Genomic DNA, 19,925 nt, shown 5'->3' with positions numbered 1-19,925 from the left:
CTAGGTTGGTGTTAGTGCCGTTACCCCTTTGAATATGGAAATTGATGGGACCAGTTTGCGAAATGATTTGTGCTGGGCCTAACCATTTAGGCGCTAGCTTGGCGTAGAATCTTTTGCAATCTTTTGATGGTGAGCTCTAATCCAGACCGAATCTTAAACTTAAATATATTATTGTAGGTGTTGGTTTATGGACTTGGGGCTCTGGGAAGGAGTCGGTCAAGTGGGCCCTTCAGCTGTCTGCCCAGCACAACCAAAGCAGGCGTCCCACCTGTGGCTTCCTGCACTGCGGTGTTCAGGGCAAACCGGAGCTCGAGGAGCCATTTATCCCAATCCTGATGCTTTTCACCCACATAGGAGGCTATCATGCTCTGTTCCGGTTCATTCGCTCTGTCATGTTGGCCTGGGGGGATGGTAAGCGGTTGTCAGGCTTTACTTCACTCCCCAGGCTGTATAAAATTCATCCAATACAGACCTCATGAACTGCGGACCACGGTCTGAAGCAATGTTCTTTGGCACTCCCCAATGGCTGAATATTTTGTTCTTCAGGTTGGAGCATATTTTGTTGGTCCTGGCATCTGTTAATGCAAACAGCTCCACCCACTTCGAAAAATAATCAATTACCACCATCAGGATGGTCTTCCTCGAGCTGGTAACAGGAAAAAGACCCTTCAGATCGACTCCCAAAATCTCCCCTGGTCCATCAGCAATCGGCGATTTGTAGAATTCCTGCCGGCTTACCAGGTGGGTTTTTAATCTGCTGGTAGGCTAAACACATCTTCACGTGGTGGCAAACGTCTTTCCAGACAGATGGCCACCATGCCACCCTCAAGATCAACAGAGTTTTCACCCTTCCAAGGTGACCGCTCAAAGGGCTGTCATGATAATGACTCAGGAAGTCGTGGATGAGCTCCTCTGGGACCACTAGTTGGTGTTGTAGACCCCCAAGGAAGGATGGAATGGTCCTGTACAGAACCCCCTGGAGGTCCACAAAGTGTATCTGGTCGGTGTGCTGCTGCTCCAGTCCCTCCCTGATGTTTTGGCTTGTGCTTGAGCCAGATCTTGCATACTTTTTGGCAGAGGGAGGACCATCTTCTTTTCCTCTGCCAAACACACCATCTCCGGTGGCTCTGACGTCCTGGACAGAGCATGAGGCACAATATTGGTAGAGTCCTTCAGATAGGTCACCATGAAAGTAAAGGTTTGGAGGCGGAGTACCAAGCTGGTTAGACAGGAGGAGGTCTTTGTGTGGCTAAGCACCTGGGTCAGAGCGTGATGGTCCATGTACACTTCAAACTCGACCCCCTCCAGATAGTGTCTCCATTTTTCCACAGCCCACTTGACCGCCAAACATTCCTTTTCAGCGTCAAATAATTCAGCTCAGCGTCATGCAATGCTCAAGAGGCATATGCAATGACATGTTCTGTCTGATTGACTTTTTGAGTGAGCACGGCGCCAAGCCCAGGTTGCTGGCATCGGTCTGTACCTGGAAGGTGAGCTGTGGATCTGGCAGGGTCAGGGTGGCTTTTGAAGAGATGGATCTTGAGTTGCCCAACCGCATCCTGACACTCCTTTGTTCACTCCAATGGGACATCTTTTTTTCTTAAGTAAATCAAAGGACCACTATATCGGCCATCCTGGGGATGAACTTGTGAAACCACCCCTTTAATTCAAGGAAACGTAGCGATTTCAAATCCAAGGGTGTAGGGTAGTCCTGGATGGCCAAGGTCTTCTTGGGGTCTACAGCGACCCTCTCCGATGAAAGAATGTACCAGAGGAAGCAGATGTGGGGTTGAATGAAGGTATATTTTTTTTTTTTGTGCTCAGTGTGAGGTGCGCTTGATGGAATCATTAGAAGATTGTGTCCAAGTCCTGGAGATGTTGTTTAATAGAAGGGGAGTAAACTATGACGCCGTCGATATAAACAAAGTAGATCTTGCCTATCAACCTCCTCAGTACTTGTTCCATGAGCTGCTGAAAGGTGGTGCCAGCATTTTTAAGCCCAAACGGCATGACTTTGAATTGGAACAAGCCTTAAGGGTGATGACTGCAGTCATCTTCTTACTCACCTCGTCCATCGGCACCTGCCAGTAGCCACTGCAGAGGTCCAGTGTGCTGAAAACCGCAGCTCCGTGCAGTCACTCTAGAATCTCGTGAACTAGGGGCATGGGATATGCATCCAGGTTCGTCTTCCTGTTAACCCCCCTGTAGTCCACACAGAAACGATAGGTGTCATCCGGTTTCTTCACGAGGACTACAGGGGACACCCAGTAGGAGGAAAATGGCTTGATTATTCCCTTGGCAAGCATTCGATCCAGGTGTTCCTTAAATATGCCCTTCAGGAGAAATGTGGTAGGCTCGATGCCTTACTGTAATTTTGTCTGAGGTGTGGATCTCGTGGGTAACCCGACAGGCGACTCCTAATTTTTCAGTCTACACCTCTGCCCATTTCTTCAGCACCGGCCTTACCTCTTCGAGCTGTTCCTCCATAGGTGCTGCTGCCGATGTTCTTTCATCGCTCCTCACTGCCGTGTAGAAACCAATGAATTCTGAGCCCAGATCTTCCTTTGATTTATGAATAAATTCACATACCCCTTCCCCTGGCACCATATACCCTGGGGACTGAGATGGATGGTCATCCTTAAGGTGGTCAAAGAATTCAGCCCAAGGAGTAATGCGACAGACAGGTGTTGGAGAGTACATTGCATCTCAAGGGGACTTTGCCCAGGACCCTGTGTTCACTCCCATATGCCAATAAAAATCGGACAGACTGGGCAGATGCTAAATTGTCTGGTGGTTGGCTAATCCTCATCCAAATGCTATAACGTATTAGGGTGTGATGGCTCCCTGTATTCACCACCGCATCCACCTGCCACCCCCGGAGCTTCACTGGTGCGATCAGGAAGGGCGTACTCGCATGCATAATGGCGAGATCGGCTTCTGACCAGCAAGGCTTGGCTCGCTGGGGTTTTAGTTTCTCGTGTACTGGCTTGTACTTTATTCTAGTACATTTTAGAGTTTCCCCAGTCCTGTTCCACTTGCGAGCCCACCTTCACCAGGTCTTCCACCGACCCCGCAACCCCCTGAGACCCCCAGCTAATCGCGGGTTGCAGGTATTCAGGATGCGGCGGACCACCTCTTTTTCAGACCTAGCCAGTCCCCCTTCAAACACAAAGCTCAATATTCATAGGTGAAGTCCCGGATGGATTGCGAAGGCAGTTGCACCATGGATTGCAGCTTGTCTTTCAGTTCGGATTCGTAGTCGTCTTGAAGAAAAGCCATAAGGAAAGATCGTTGAAAGTATCCCCAGTCTTTGATATTCTTCTTCGCCATTAGCCACCAGCTTTGCGCCGGTCCCGAGAGGGAGGCCCCATCACCCCATAAGCTCTTCTGGGGTTAGCAGATTAACAGTCAAATAAGGCTCCCCTTCTTCCACAAAGTTGAGGATATCATCGATATTCATTGAGCCCCCAACTAGGGAAAGAAGAGGAGAACCCCAGGGACGGCGGGCCAGTTGATGTACTCCCCGCTTCCCACTCCGAACCCGTATGGTGTGGAATGGCAGGGTGACTGACGTAAATTTTGGAGACTCCTTCATACTTCCCCCTGAAGAGATTCTTGCCATTGTTGATCTCGCCTCTGGAGGCACAACACAATTTTCCGCCCCAGGAATTTAATTTGGTCATTTATATATTCTTTTATCTGATCCGAGCCTGCAAGGCATCTTCGTGCCCGAGCGCACTTTCTGCAACCTCGTGGACTTTCTCGTCCAGCTGGGTGAGGAGTTGTGCTAGGTCTTCCCATGGAGGTGAGACATCCTCCAAACATTCCTCCTCAGGTCCATGGTGATCTTCGAGGTACAGCCAATGTAACAAATCCACCACCTCCTGCACTGCTGAACACGTTTTGACCATGACATGTCGTGCCCCGGCTATTTCTTCCTCTCCCCGCGCGAAGCAATGGTGTCGTCCTGCTCGGCACACACAAAAGACATGTTGACAATCGGGGAAAATTTAAAGGCAGACAGCGATGTTATTTTTAAAGATTTTACCCAGATTAATATTCCTCAGAGAGGGCACCACTTATGTAACATAATCACTAGTACTGATACTGTACTTTATACGTGACTGTACAATTAAACATAGTTCAGTTCATAAAGCTTGTTTTGTTAGGTATTTGCTAGGTTCTTCTGTTCTTCATCCCAAGCACTTCTTAAAATGTCAGTGTTTCTAAATTCATCTACTTAGTTCTGTTTTTGTTTTTTTGTTTTTGTTTTTTTTTTTCAACATTCACACAACTATTGGTATGAGGAAGTGTTTCCTGGTTTCCATTTTGAATGCAGATACAGTATCATAGTTTCTGCTGGTGTCTAAGTATGTGATTCACGATTTAACTTTGAAAATTTTGCTGCTTTAACCATGCTGTGACTGACAGAGGGCACGTGCCCTCTGAGATTTTTTTTAATTGCAGCTCATACTTGAATCTGTACATATCACTTCCCAGTATCCATAGTGGAGATATTAAGAAAAGAGGAACTTGCTATAAAAGAAGGCATATATTTGACTTGCTTTTAAAAACAGTTTTCACTCCTAATAGACATTGCAGTTTATACACAAATCAGCCACAACGTTAAAACCACTGATAAGTGAAGAGAACAGCATGGATTACCTCATTACAGTGGCATCTGGCAAGGGATGGGATATATTGGATGCCAAGTGAACAGTCCGTTCTTGAAGATATGTTGGAAGCAGGAAAAATGGGCAAGCGTAAGGATCTGAGCAACTTTGACAAGGGCCAACTTTTCATGGCTAGACGACTGGATCATCATCTAAAATGGTGGGCTTTGTAGGTTGTTTCAAGTATATAGTAGTTAGTACCTGCCGAAAGTGGTCCAAGGAAGGTAATCCACTGTATCACCAACAGGGTCATGGGTGTCCAAGGCTTATCAATGTGTGTGGCGAGAAAAGGCTAGCCCATCGGGTTTGATCCTATAGAAGAGCTACTGTAGTACAAATTGCTGCAAAATTTAATGCTGGCCATGAGAGAAATCGGTACACACAGTTCATTTATGGGTCAGAGGGCCAATGCTGACCCTGTCCAGTGCCAGCAGAGCCTACAATGTGCACATGTGCATCAGAACTGGACAGTCTAGTGATGGTAAAAGGTGGCCTTGTCTCATGAATAACATTTTCTTTTAGATCTTGTTGATGGTCGGGTACATGTGTGTCATTTACTTGGGGGAAGAGATGGCAGCAGGATTCACTGTAGGAAGGTGGCAAGTGGTTTGATACTCTGCAACAATTTGTAGGTAGGGAGTACGTGTCAAAGTAACATTCACATGAATGCCAGGACTTAAGATTTCTCACCAGAACATTGCCAAGACCCAAACTTTTGTGTATAGTATTTACTTTTTATTTGATTGTGTTTTTTCTTTCCCATATTAATTTTCGGATATTCATTCTTCATTAATATTTATAAATGAAGCCCTGTCTAAAACAAGTCGCTTATCATTTGTGGTATATAGAGATGAGTTCACTTGTGTGTAACTGAAAACTGATGTACTTTGCATTAGGTTAATAATCTAGTTTAATAATATCTACCCCAAACTACCATTTAAATTTACTTTTTACTTTATTCTTTTTTTAAAAAGTTGAAATAAGTAAGAATCTGCATTTGGTTGTCACGAGCTGCCCCTTCCATGCTTGCTGTGGTTCTGCCTTCTGGGGGAGAGAGAGAGAGGGAGAGAGAAAGAGAATAAAGACATACCAACAACAAGCAAGAAAACACATGCTGCACATTTTGAAGCCCCACCTTCCAATGTTTTAACAGTAATTAGCTGAATAAGCAGCACTGAAAAACAGTAACACGTACAAATAATAATCTCCAAACACAATCTCAGTACTTTGTTCATGAGTGTCTCCATCTTGGCTGAATATAAAACCAAAAAATTGATCTTCTTAATAATGAATAATAATATATATATAAAAAAAAAAAATTGTAGTGAATACCGGCGAATTCTGCCTTTCTAAAGGCTGTGCCCACAGAGCTTCTTCCTAAAACATCCAAGCCCAGTTCTTCCAATCTATGTATTTAAAGCCACTGGGGTTCAGAGGGAGAACAAAAGACTTGACATTGATAGAAAATAAGCTAAAATCCGCGATAGAGTGGAAGCGCGATATAGTGAGGGATTACTGTAATCAGATGTTTTATACTTGTGTGACCATCACAATAAAAAAAGAAATACATTAAAAAATACAAACTAAAGTGCACATAGTCTTTAAACAAAGAAAGTGTATTTAACTTAACCAAAAATGCCACTGGTGTTGTCTTAAAGTCCAAAAGTTTAAGTAAAGTTTTCAATACAAATAAAATAAAACAATGTACAGTTTATAAAAGATTCAGTTCATATTTTCCTGGTTGTAGTGCAGGAACGTGAGTATTTTGACATGCTCTGGCGTGAGGCTGGCTCTCTTCTTTGAGACAATGTTCCCAGCTGCTGAGAAGAGATGCTCGGAGAGAGTAGAGGTAGCAGGAATACAAGAATGATTTTTACAGACAGAGCAAGCTGTTTTAATCATCACACTCTGAAGGAAAAGTGTTGTAGTTTATCACATCATGTACTATATTATGCCAAAATAAAAAATAATAGACTTGAATATGTAACAAGCTAATTACTGATACACTCCAAAACACAAGTTACCTAACATTAGTTAGAGATGGTTTACTATTCATATGAATTCAAATATTATATGAAAAAATAAAAAAAAACTAGGATGGCTCAGCTACAACTATTCACTTGTTTACTATAGCTCCAATCATGTTAGCAAACATAACTGAAATTATAGTCACTTAACCCTTAAACCGCCACACTGGCTAGTGTCGGTTTAGAGTGCTATTTGGAAGCACTCCGAAGCAGAGTATATGTGGCGACATACATTCGGTGATGTACATTCATTTAACTCCGCAACCGGCTAAAGTTGTTTCTCAGTGCAATTTGCCAGCACGATGGAGCCGAGTATATTCGGCAATGTATATTCTTTGAATGCTGCAAAAGGCTGTAGTCATATCTCATTGCAATTTGCCAATACACAGGGGGTGAGTATATTCGGCGACTTACATTCATTGAGCCCTGCAACTGGCTATATTTGCTTCACAGAGCAATTTGGCAGCACACCGGAGCTGATCAGTCAGTGGTGTACATTTGTTGAGCAGCTAGCTCATGAGCACTGCCAGCCCCGACAGCACTACAGCATCACTGCCTCTGGGATTCAGCCGCTGCACTAGATGAGCCTGAAATCATCAGCGTTTACCTTTGTGTGTTTGCGAGCAGCCAATTCAAGTGCAGTTGGCTCAGTGATTTACTGAATTTCATCAATTGGCTTCAGTTTCACCTTAAACATATAATAGATTGTTGCAGTAGGCTTTTTTTTGATAGTTTTTACCGTTCATTTGCAGTGTGTAAAATTCAGTGTTGCAGTAATTGTGATGCTCTTTGCATGAAAAAAAATGTGTTCCATTAAAATTTCACATTTTCTTTGTGAATTGTGACTTTTACTTAAAAACTGCAGCTAAAAAGTATTTGTCGTCCAGGGGTTCATTAACCCCCAAGTTCAGTATGTGTCGGTTTAAGGGTTAACTATCATTGTCAAAACCTTGACATACACATTATAGTGCAAACATAGGAGACACTAATTTTACTCGTTAAAACTTACCTCTCAAGAGACGGCGGCATCACAGCTCCAGGATGCTTGCGTTTCAGATGCTCATGCATTACGGTGGTGCTGCCGTGAAAATAAAGCTCCACTTTGCATAATCTGCATTCAACTTTTTTTTTTTCTTTTTCGGTGAAGCACTCCCACATTTTAGAAAGTTTCTGTCTCAGTTTTCTTCCCCCTACTCTATCCGACTCGCCATTGCAACCACGTTTATTTCCCTCTACATTCTTCTTCTCCTCAGACATTCTTCTTCATTGGTAGGACTGTGTGCAGTCTTGACAAACAATAACAAATGATTCTGCCTCCAGACATTCATGTAGCGCATTGCAGTTACAAAAACCAATGCAGTTCTTAGTGACTTGAGCCTCTATTGAAGGATCTGTTTATGATGTGTCGACAATAAAAAAAAATCCTCGTCGATGTCATCGATTATGTCGACTAATCATAGCAGCCCTACTATAAGTAACAACAACATTTATTTATATAGCACATTTTCATACAAAAAAACGTAGCTCAAAGTGCTAGTACAAAATAACAAGAGTTTAGATAAGCATTGGTCTATGTAAACAGTACATGTTAAAACGCTACAGCTATATTCTGACAAGACATGTTTGCATCTCTAATTAGACCATAATAAATTCTTTTAGTTATTTGTATAGACATGCAGTTAAAAAGGTGTATCATTGTGTAGCCTTGTGCTGCTTCGGCAGATTTGATTCAGGTGATTGGAGTACCGATATCCGCATTTCCTGTTGCTCTTCATTATCGGCTCTCTTAAAGGCCGCCATTTTGATGGGGTATGACGCATCATTTACTTTGAATTGAAGACATATTTTGCAGTTCATATTTTCACAAACCTTGCTGCTAATTCTTTCAAGTTTATATCAACTCCAATAATCATCGTAGCTGAACAAGAGACCACACACAGCACGACGATATATTGTTCACTTTTACCACTAGTCTACTAATTTCTTTGAATGTTAATGTTAAACACATCTGTAAAATCAGATAAATTTTTAACATGTGTAATGTACTCTCAGCATATGTGATACACAGTTATATGTTGAATAGAGGTGTTTTTAAGAGACTTTTCAGCTGTAAACAATTTATCATAATCAGAAGCGTGTCCTCTGTTGGATCAGGTTAACAAGAACACTATTGCTCTGCAGTTCAGGGTCACTGCCCCTACTTTTAGCATTCTCTTTATGAAGTGTTGGATTCGTCCAGTAATGTGATACTCTGCGAGCCATCCAATTCTTCCCATCCAGTTTTAAGCAAAATTCATTCATGATTGTCTCCAAACTGGCCCTGTGAGACTATTATAGCAGAAAATAATCACAGGCCAGGAAAAAACAAACCATATCTGTAAGTAATTCAACATCTCAAATATACTTAGACACATTTCACACATGCCTTATTAATATTAAACTTTGTTAACTTAATAAATGCAACAACAAGAAGAAACATTTTTCTAATTTGAACCATTTTTCTAATTTAGCATTTCAGTTCTAAAAAGTATTAAATCCATGACAGCATGACAATTTAAATTAGCCAACTGAGAGCTAATGTGTGTTTAGCATGCCTTGTTCTTGCATCGGCAATTATCATTGGCAAAACATCTTTGCAGAAATCCTTAATATGTCCATGGCTCAAGCTACTGTTCTCCTTTGCAATGAATACTTGGTCATAGCACATATCAAGTCTAGCATATTGTTTTACTTGGGCTTGCATTGGTTTTCCTGTTTCGCAAACATACCAATAAAGAATGCAGTTTCCACCAACCTCCACTTTGCTCTAACCCGCCTTCACAAAAGGATACTTGCATATAATTGTTGTTTGTTGTTTTTCGGCTTGCCATCTCGCACCAAAAAAGCTAGTAGTGATACCTGGGATCCTTGGACTCGGCATCACCATATTGTAAACAGATCCTGAACTTCTGATGGTAATACCTAACTTTGGAAGTTTTAAGATGCACTCATGTAACAGTATGCCTAACCTTGAAACCAGAGATCCTCCGCACTGTGTACTGTTCTGTTTGTGTTTTTCTCAGTTTGCACAGAAAGGTGTAAAAAAGTTTCAAGTTTGCTTTCAACACAATAGTACTGAGACTGACTACCAACAGCTACAAGGAGACTTATGCAGACCACATCTGTATGGGACACTTATGATAAAGTATTTTAAAAGCACACACGACACAAACTGTTCTCCCTCTCCCATCCAACAAATAGTAAATTCATACCAGCATACTCCCAGTTTTTACCAGTAGGCTATTTAGGGTGTGGGATCTGAGGGAGGAGAGAAAGAGAGTAAGCTATTTCTTATCTGTCCTTTTTTTATCCCCGCATTTGTAAGTGCCAACACAACAATAGGCTTCATAGCTATAACTTTTGGCAATACTGGAAATTAAGCTTAAAGCTATCATATGTAATAATGTACTATCTTAATTTAAGACTAAAATTGTAACAAAAGTTTAGAAGCAATCTCTCTATGACCAAATTGTGAACTCTGTGAACTGGTATTTCAAAGGTCTCAATCACAAATTAGAGGAAGAAAGTATTCTCTCACCTAACAGGGCTAAATGCCATTCAGCAAGAATTTGTTTCAGTTGCAAAGAGACTGGACTGGCCAAATATTCCACTCCAGCTATACAAAGAAAACTAGAGGTGTGGGAATCTTAATTCATAGAACAATTTCATTTGCAGTATCAGATATTGTATCTGATCCTGAAGGGCGATATGAGATGGTTTTAGGTAATTTATTTAATTGTAAAGTAATTTAGGTAAATGTCTACAAACCCAATGTGGATGTGGACCTCATCCAAAATGTATCTACATCCATTCCTAACTTGAACACTAAAATTATAATGGCTGGAGACTTTAATTGTGTGTTAAATTCAGACCTGGATATGTCTTCAACTACAGGGGCAATAACATCTAACACTGCAAAAATAATCACGGTTTTTAACGGATCATAACTTATCAGACACACGAAGGTTTTCAAATCCATACTTAAGAGCATATTCCTACTTCTCACCGGTACATCATTGCTACTCAAGAATTGATTATTTCTTTATAGATAATTTCTTGCCCACAATAAGATCTTGCAACAACGGCGCTCAAATTACTATGCCCCACATACTCATCTCGCTGCTGGCATCTTAGCTACCTGTTATTAGCTGACGAGAACTGTACAGAATTTATATCCAAGCAAATGTATTCTTTTTTTTTAGTGACAAATGCATCCCCAGAGGTTTCTGTAGGAATATTCTTGGAAAATCTGAAGGCATTTTTAAGAGGACAGATTCTCTCATATCTCTCCCACAAAGATAAATCATTAACCAAAAAGGTCTCGGAGTTAATCAATGAAACTACCAGAACCGATCAAGAACTCGCCAGGTCTCCAAATGAGGCACTTCTTAGGAAAAGACAGGCTCAACCTCTTAACAACAAAAGAAATGGAATACCTCATTTTTAAATCGCAACATCATTACTAGAACACTGAGAGAAGGCTAATAAGATCTTAGATCAGAAAATTCACAAACGGGAAATTCGCACTGCAATATCAGTAATCAACAGAAATGGAGATAAAATCATTGACCATAAAAATATAATACGGACATTGACAGAGAACTATAAGTCCTTACATTCTACTCATACACAATTTTTAATGCATTTTTGTTACATTATGGATACCACAGCTAGATAATGTCAGTGCAGAGAAATTGGATAAACCTCTGACATGGTCACAATTGATGCTGTAAACTAACTTCAGAGTGGGAAAGCAACTGGTCCTGACGGCTACCCTGCTGAATTTTATGAAACGATTTCAATTAAGTTGGCTCCCTTTTTATCATTAAAATTCTACCTCAACCTTTTCGCCAAGTATTAATTACCATTTTTCCTAAGAAAAATACGGACTTATTACAATATGTAATTTACAGACCAATCTCACTTCTGAATAATGTGAAGATACTCTGAAGTTCTAGCTAGAAGCATTGAGAAAGTGCTCCCTTCAGTAATATCACAAGACCAGATTTATTAAAGGTAGTTACTTAGCTCCAATCTTCCATGCCTGTTTAATGTAATTTATTCACCCACTAGCAGAATACCCGCGCTTCGCAGCGGAGAAGTAGTGTGTTAAAGAAGGTACCAAAAAGAAAAGGAAAATTTTTAAAAATAACGTAACATGGTTGTTAATGTAATTGTTTTGTCATTGATATGAGTGTTGTTCTCATATCTATCTATCTATATCTATCTATATCTATCTATATCTATCTATATCTATCTATATCTATATATCTCCGCGCTTGGAGAAGTAGTGTGTTAAAGAAGGAAAGAGAAAGAAAAGGAAACATTTTAAAAATAATGTAACATGATTGTCAAAGTAATTGTTTTGTGTATTTGGCGGCAGCGTCACGAAGTTGTTTTCGGTAGCTGCATCAGAAAATGTACCACGACGTCTGACACGCCTCCTTTTTACTGTTTTCTCACAGCTTGGATTGCTGCTGTCATATACATACATACATACATACATATCTTCATATCTACATATACACACACACACAAATTATATGTATGTATGTATGTGTGTGTATATATATATATATATATACACATACAGTACATATACTTGTGTGTATGTTTGTATGTGTCTGTATGTGTGTGTATAGCTTTGGTCACTGAGTGCAAGGGAAAAATAATGAAATATAGTCTATAAGTTATTAAACAGTAAAACATTAACGTTTTAAGAAGTACAGGTACATTGAGCACTACTGGAGTGGTTGCGGGTAAACTACATTTTAAAGACTGTGTAACAAAACAGGTAAGTAACTAACAGCAGCTAAAATGTATATGGATCATCTCTCGGTAGTAGATCCCTTTTGAAAGGCGCTACACGACGGCTGTGGTATAGAAATTACATTTTCTATGTGAACGTTCAAATTTGTGCCTCTGGTAATGTGCCTTACCGGCAATTAAAGAAAATTATTTTGTGTCCTCTGCGTGTTAAGAGAGAAAGGCTTTGGTTTGGGATAAAAGGAAAAAGGTGTAAAGAAAGGAAAGTTGCCTTTTCTTTTATATAGTATAGAGATGTGTTCGCTGACGTTATGATCGCCTTTTGGGGACAGTCGCGTGGGTCTTGTGTAGACTGGTGAGACGCCCCGCCATTAATCGGCTGTGATGGCACTGTCAGTCCTCCCTGTGTGTGTTCATAATCCGAGCTGAGGACCTGATAATCGATATCGTGCAAAAGAAAGTGTGAATCGCCTTAATATTATTTTGCCGTGGTGTAGAAAAGGGGTCCCGTGTTTGCACTTGTCTGGGCTATAGCTCAGGGGAGGATGAAAAATTAAAAGTGCTCACTTTGACTTAAGGCAGAAGCGCAGTCAGCGTCTCAAAGGCGGCACAGCTATGCCGCGCGCTGGCTGCTCGACTTTTGCTGGGCAGGAGACCCCTTTTGTACACACGCTCATGATATCAAAAGTCTCAGCGCTCTTTGGAGGTAATTCATATATTATATATATAGCAAAATACCCGCTACCGCAGCGGAGAAGTAGTGTGTTAAAGAAGTAATGAAAAAGAAAAGGAAACATTTTAATAATAACGTAACATGATTGACATTGTCATGAGTGTTGCTGTCATATATATTCCTGCCTAAATAAGTCACCCTCGCTTGCTCTTACTTTTTACCGCTCATTTAATCATGGCTAGTGGCGGAAAAATTATAAAATGGAAGGAGGATGGCTTTACCAAAACAATTATTGATGGCGAATCGATTATTCATAAAGCTTGAATTGGTGATCTGTTTTTCTGTGTTAACCTCATATTTTTCATACTTCTTCTCAAACTAAGGTGGTGCGAGGGTAAAATGAATCGGGATGCGCTGATCAATGTAATGGTGTACCAGGAAATCATGCATTGACAAAAGCTCCCTTTGCTTGTAATGCAAAGTGTGATTAAATGCATTATTTTTAACGTTATGGAGCACATGCATGAAGCTTCTCAGCTGTGCTTGTGCTAAGAAAAGGAAAGATTTTAAAAATAGCGTAACACGATTGTCAATGTGACCCTTTTGTAAGTAGTGCCTGGAGGATTCAGTGTGGAGAAACTCTAGAGACAGCGTGTGTATTAACTTGTGGATTTTTCTGTGAGTATTTGGTGGCAGTGTGACGAAGTTGCTTCGGAAAGACGGCGTTAGCCGTGGAGCTCAGCTCAGAGCGAAATGAGGTGGGAGGGGAGATGATGACGTGACTCCCCACCCGCCTTTAACTGTCAATCCCCACAAACACAGTCTCGAATTTGCATAAGCACACCCCTTCACCTACAATTTTAACTTAGTTACAAAGTGATCAAAACTCTCGTTTATATCCTCGCCCTCTCATTAAACTTGTATCCCGATTACCTGTGGGCATGTGAAACGCCAGCGTAGCCTGTCTATGAACTTAATTTAAAGTTTAGGTTTACACCTTGCTTTCTTTCCGAGGTAGCAGCACTCATGAATATGGTCGTATATGCCACTCGCTCGCTTCTTATTGTTTTGCTGCCTTCTCAATTATATAATGCATGTTTTCTTAAGCGCTTTCTGGAGGTCTTCTTGGTTTTCTACGTACTGCGTTGACAGTCAGTTCACGTGATTACGTGGGAGGCGTGATGATGTCACACGAAACTCCCCCCCGTCTTTGCAGCTCTACTCCATTACAGTTAATGGAGAAAAATACCTTCCAGTTATGACCATTAGGCGTAGAATTTCGAAATTAAACCTGTCCAACTTTTTTAAGTAAGCTGTAAGGAATGAGCCTGCCAAATTTCAGCCTTCTACCTACACGGGAAGTTGGAGAATTGGTGTGAGTGAGTGAGTGAGTGAGGGCTTTGCCTTTTATTAGTATAGATAAAGTCAAACACTCCAGAGATCTTATGTTTGGATATAGAAAAAGCATTTGATATGGTTGAATGGGGACTACATATTCATCACATTGCATAAATTTGGGTTTGGCCGAAACATATGTGCATGGATCAAACTACATTATACCAGTCCAGAAGCTTCAGTTTGTATTAACAACATTTATTTCAGACTACTTCAAACTAGAATGCGGTACTAGACCAGAATGCCCCTTGTCACCACTGCTGTTTGCAATCACCATTGAGCCATTGGCTGTTTACTTTTGAAATGCATCAGAGGTAAAGGGGATTTTCCGAGAAGGACTTGAACAGAAAATATCACTATATGCAGATGGTATGGTATTGTATATATCTGACCCACAAAATTATGTGCCTGCAACCCTAACCTCCATAGCAGAATTTCAAAACATATGTGGACTCTAAATTACTTTGAATTAAAGTGTGCTTTTTTCCAGTGAATTCTCTAGATTGGACACCTTCCCTTTTTATCATTCCAGATCAGCTTAAATACCTAGGCTTAAACATCACAAGTAAATATAAAGTTCTTTTTAATCAAAATTTTGCATGGAGAAAATTTAAACAAGATGTGCATAGATGTTTTTCTCTCCATCTTACTTTATTTAGCAGGGAGAGTTAATGCTATCAAGACGAATATCCTCCTTAAGCTTCTGTTTCTATTTCAAAACATTCCCATATACATTAACAATTTATTTTTTTTTATTTAAGAAAGTAGATTCAGACATTCATTTGGAATTCGAAATTTCCACGCATCCAAAAGGTGACCCTGGAACAACCTAAATCGGAAGGTGGCATGGCTGTACCTAATTTGCAGTTTTATTTCTGGACAGCAAATATACAAGCTATAAAAACCTGGACATTGACGCAAATAGATGAACACACACTAGCTTTGTCTGCAATCTCTTATATATATTTCTCTTCTGGTTCGTCCTGCTTCCACTTCAAAATCGGTCCTGCTCACACGCAGCCGACACAGCATTTCTCGATTCCTATTGGTCGTCTTCCATGTCATGCACTATACTGGCCTGCTGAGCGTAATACATCCAACAAGTACTCGAGGTGCTGCCACAACGGTAAAGTAGCTTTACCACCTTTGCAGGAGCCACCTGTGTCTTTACAACAGTAAATACTAAGTTTATCATCTGTACAATTTCTCAGAAAGTAAGGCATAAGCTGTGGCATTGATTTTTAACATATAAACCACATTTTATTTTCTATTTTTCTTTACAGTGCAATACACACCCATCCATTCTTCTATGAATATTTTTAACCCACTTATCCAGTTGTGGTGATAATGTTGAAAGCGCTTACATGGAAAGAGCAGCTGATTATAACATACTTGATTTGCTGCAGGTTTATAGGGCATTTATCTGGGTACAACTGTAGCAAATCCTGAAATTGCATTGTTTGCTTTTATAGCTCTAAAAATATTTACAATATTACACAAATGTTGAAAATTTAAATGAACTGTTCTAGGAGAGTTGAAAGGCCATGTCTGTGGTCGTTTCAAACATAAAAATCTATAACTGGAACCATTTATTCACTTTTTTAAATTGCACTGAAAAAACTAATAAAATGATTGAAAATCTTTCTCATGTTTAATATTTTCTTCAGTTTTCATGCCTGTAATATCTTAGTTTAGTTGCATGGCTATTTAAAGCTTTCTATCAAGTTTCCATGTTGATACCTTTACATACATTTTCAGATTTAAAGGTTTGAATTTGCTACTAAATGCATATATATTGAACATGTGGTGTTGAGAAGTGATTTGAAAACCAATTATTTTTAGATCTGATTAGTCACAAACAACTGCAGAATTTTTGAAATACTTGACGACATGCAGTATGTCCTTTGACATTTTAGTCCGCTTGTAGAATGTATTTCAGTTATACCATTGAATATCTTATTTGGCTTGTTTTACACTCTTTGTGCTTTCTGTATGTTGACAATCAATAGTTCTTTACATTATTACATTTACTTGTATGTGCCTGCTACTATTTCTTGATGAAGCTGTGCTCCTCCAAGATCAGTTTAATTTTTTTTATTTCTGATGATAATTGGGAATTTTAATGCAGTTGCATATTATCCCTTATTTATGTAGGTGTTCAGCAGCATTTTTTGCAGAAGAAAGATCAGCTTTGAAACAGAAGAGGCATAAAATCAGGTTGCTCCAACAAAGAAAAGTCACCGATGTCTCACACTTCAAAGATCTTCCTGAAGAAATTCCCCTTCCTTTAGTTATTGGAACAAAAGTAACAGGTGATATTTTCTGTTTATTTATAAATTGCATAAGTATTCATTTTGTATTTGTATAGTACTCTTCAATGAATATGCGCTTGGTACACTTGCTCATATTTATAGTTCTACTGCACAGAGGTACTTTAATCATTTATCATTTACATACATATACATACATGTGGTAATGTGCCTTACTAGCATTACCAGTAATTAAATAAAATTAGTTAAGTGTCCTCTGCATGGTGTTGAGAGAGGCATTTGTTTGAGGGAAAAAAGGTTAAAGTATAAAGAAAGGAAACTTGCCTTTTTCCTTTTTATATATTACAGACAGAAGTCTTCACTGACCATATTGGCGCCTTTTGGAGAGTGTCGCGGTGGATCTCGTGTAGACTGGAGAGACAGCCTTGCCATTGACCAGCCAGGATGGCATTGTCGGTCCTCCACTCATGCATGTGTCTTCCGCGACCTCATAAACACAAAAGCAGTAAAAAAAAGTGTGAAGCGTCGTAGTATTTGCTTACCATGGTTTAGAAAAGGGATCCCGTGTTTGTAGTTGTTAGGGCAGAAGCTTAGGGAAGGAGGAGGAAAAAAATGAAAAATGGTTACTTTCACTCTTAGGAGAAACGCAGTTCGCGTCTCAAAAGCTGGCACAGCTATGCGCGTGCGCGGCGGCTGCTCGAACCTTTATAGGACTCGTGTAAGACAGGAAACACCACTTTTCGCAGACGCGTTCACGTCATTGCGTACCCACAGAGGAATGATGTAGGACACTTTAATTGGTCGGCGCAGGGCCGCCGAATACAAGAAGGAGTTATGGCCTCTAGAGGGGGTCTTCTGGTTAGATCATGCTAGAGAAAGGTACTTGGTAGAAATCCATTTTGAATTACCAAGCACTGTGGCTTGTGTCTTGCTTATTATAAATACTTTTTTCTTGTACATATAGGGTTGTGGTTATTGGTGCACTGTTTATTTTTGTATATACTCTTTTTCTGTATTTCGAATATATTTGTTTGGGTGAATCCTGTATACACGTTTTGAAGGCGCAGCTTCCTGACTTGGAGCACTGTGGAGGAAAACAGCTTAATTTTGGTTTGTGTGTATATGGTTTTCACTAGTTTGGGTGTATTTTACTTTTTCATTTGAGACTTTCAGGCAGCACTGTAAATACTGTATATAGTCATTTTTGGGCTCCATTTGATTACTGTTTTTGTATCAATATATAAATTCCGTAGGACATTATTTTTGTTTTCTTTGGGTGCACCTGTAAATAAAATCTTGCTTTATTTTTCAAAAAAACCCAACCCTTTTTGTCCGTGTCTCCCTGTCTTACACCATCATCCTGGTCACGCTAGGTCTCACATACTAGACACCTAAAGTGTAGGCTGGTGATCCTAATTCCCACTACACAGGGTGTCACATTTTGGTGGCAGCGGTGAGATCCGATCAGGTGTGGTAAATGTGAGACAGTATTTTTGATTTTGGAGTATGGACGAAGACAGTTTTTTTTTTGTCAGAATGCCTCCAAAGAAGCTTAAAGGAGTTGGCACGCAAGACCGTAATACAGGAGTGGTCTTCGGAGCAGCATAGGCAGAGAAAGAAGTACAAGTCACTGGGGATATCCGTGCAGTAGAGGTGCTTTTGCGTCAATTCCTCGCTGTGCAGGAGGACAAAGACCATAGAAGCGGTTCAAAAGTCTGTAGCATCAGTTCGCCCAGCTACAGGGACAGGTGAATTTGGTGCAACATTCCCACTCCTCCAGTCCCCATGAATCTGTAGAAAGAAGTAGAGAAGCCACAGCAAGAACATGGGAATACCCTCTTCTGATGCCCTTCCTGGAACCCGATGACATAGATCATTACCTTTCAACCTTCAAAAGGGTGGCTACAGTGTGTGACTGGCCAAGAGCAGATTAGGCAATCCGTCTTGTTCCTTTACTTATAGGAGGGGCCAGGACGGCATTTTTGGCCATACCAGTAGATGAGTCCCTGATCTTCGACTCATTAAAAGCTGCCATACTTGAGAAGTACGAGATCGACATCGAAACGTACAGGGTGAGGTTCCATTCTGTCGAATGGGAGGAAGGTCAGTCTCCTAAAGAACCTCTGACATTGTTGAAAGAATTGTGCACTAAATGGTTACAACCCCAGAAATGCTCAATAGTCCAGATAATTGACTTTATTTTGTTAGAACAACCTTTGCTGGTATTTGATATTAAAATTCGTACATGGGTAGAGGAGCATCGGCCAAAGACTTCCAAAGAAGCAGCAGAGCTGGCTGAGGTGTTCCTGGCTGCCCATCAGCAGGGGATCTCTATCAGACACACTATATTTTGGCACACTCCAGCGGGTAAATATTTCATTTTTCAGGGTGGTGCAGACCTTCTGAGCTTTAGCATCTGTTAGAGCAAATAGCTCCACCCACTTTAAAAAATAATCAACGACGACCATCAAGACTGTCTTCCTGGTGGAAGTAGAAGGTAAAGGTCCCATCAGGTCAACTCCCAACATCTCTCCAGGTTCGAACACCACGGTTGACTGCAACTCTCCAGGTGGTTTACCAGGTGGAGTTTTCATCATCTGACATGTCTGACATCTTTTCACATGGTCCCATACGTCCTTCTGCACAGAAGGCCACCATGCCATTTCCAACACTCTTAACAGGGTTTTCAATCTACCCAGGTGTCCGCCAAAAGGGCTGTTATGATAGTATTGGAGGAACACAGGGACATATTCTTGAGGGACTACAAGTTGTAGTTTATTCCCCCCAAATCTCGCCGGCACTGCTCTATATATTAAACCTTGTAATTCCTCAAAATAAATGTGACCCAACCCTTGTTTGCTAGAGTCCTTCCGAAATTGCTGGCACATCTGACACATCTGTTGTGCTTTAGCCAAGTCTGGTAAGCTCAGTGGTAAATGCGTTCATTGACTTTGGGTTGTGTCAAGACATATCATACCCGTAGATTCTGGAATCTGTGACAACGCATCAGGAACCACGTTGCCACATCCTTTCCTGTAAAACACCTTGAAGGTGAAACCCTGGAGACGTAGAACCCATCTTG

The 19,925-nt window shown here is 40.6% G+C and overlaps 1 protein-coding gene across 2 annotated transcripts in view; it reads left to right on the top strand.

Annotated features, from left to right (window-relative positions):
• The window catches only part of lin9 (lin-9 DREAM MuvB core complex component), a 268,691-nt gene that overhangs the window by 164,899 nt on the left and 83,867 nt on the right, over nucleotides 1–19,925 (top strand). For both annotated transcript variants that reach the window (XM_039748225.1, XM_039748226.1), the window contains exon 7: nucleotides 16,728–16,885. In XM_039748225.1, the coding sequence (XP_039604159.1) occupies nucleotides 16,728–16,885 (158 nt within the window). The remainder of the gene's footprint in view (nucleotides 1–16,727; nucleotides 16,886–19,925) is intronic.

This window comes from Polypterus senegalus, chromosome 3 (assembly GCF_016835505.1).
Source record: "Polypterus senegalus isolate Bchr_013 chromosome 3, ASM1683550v1, whole genome shotgun sequence".
Taxonomy (NCBI): Eukaryota; Metazoa; Chordata; class Cladistia; order Polypteriformes; family Polypteridae; genus Polypterus; species Polypterus senegalus.
Note: the sequence above shows the minus strand (reverse complement) of the source record. Positions and strands in the feature narration are given on the sequence as shown.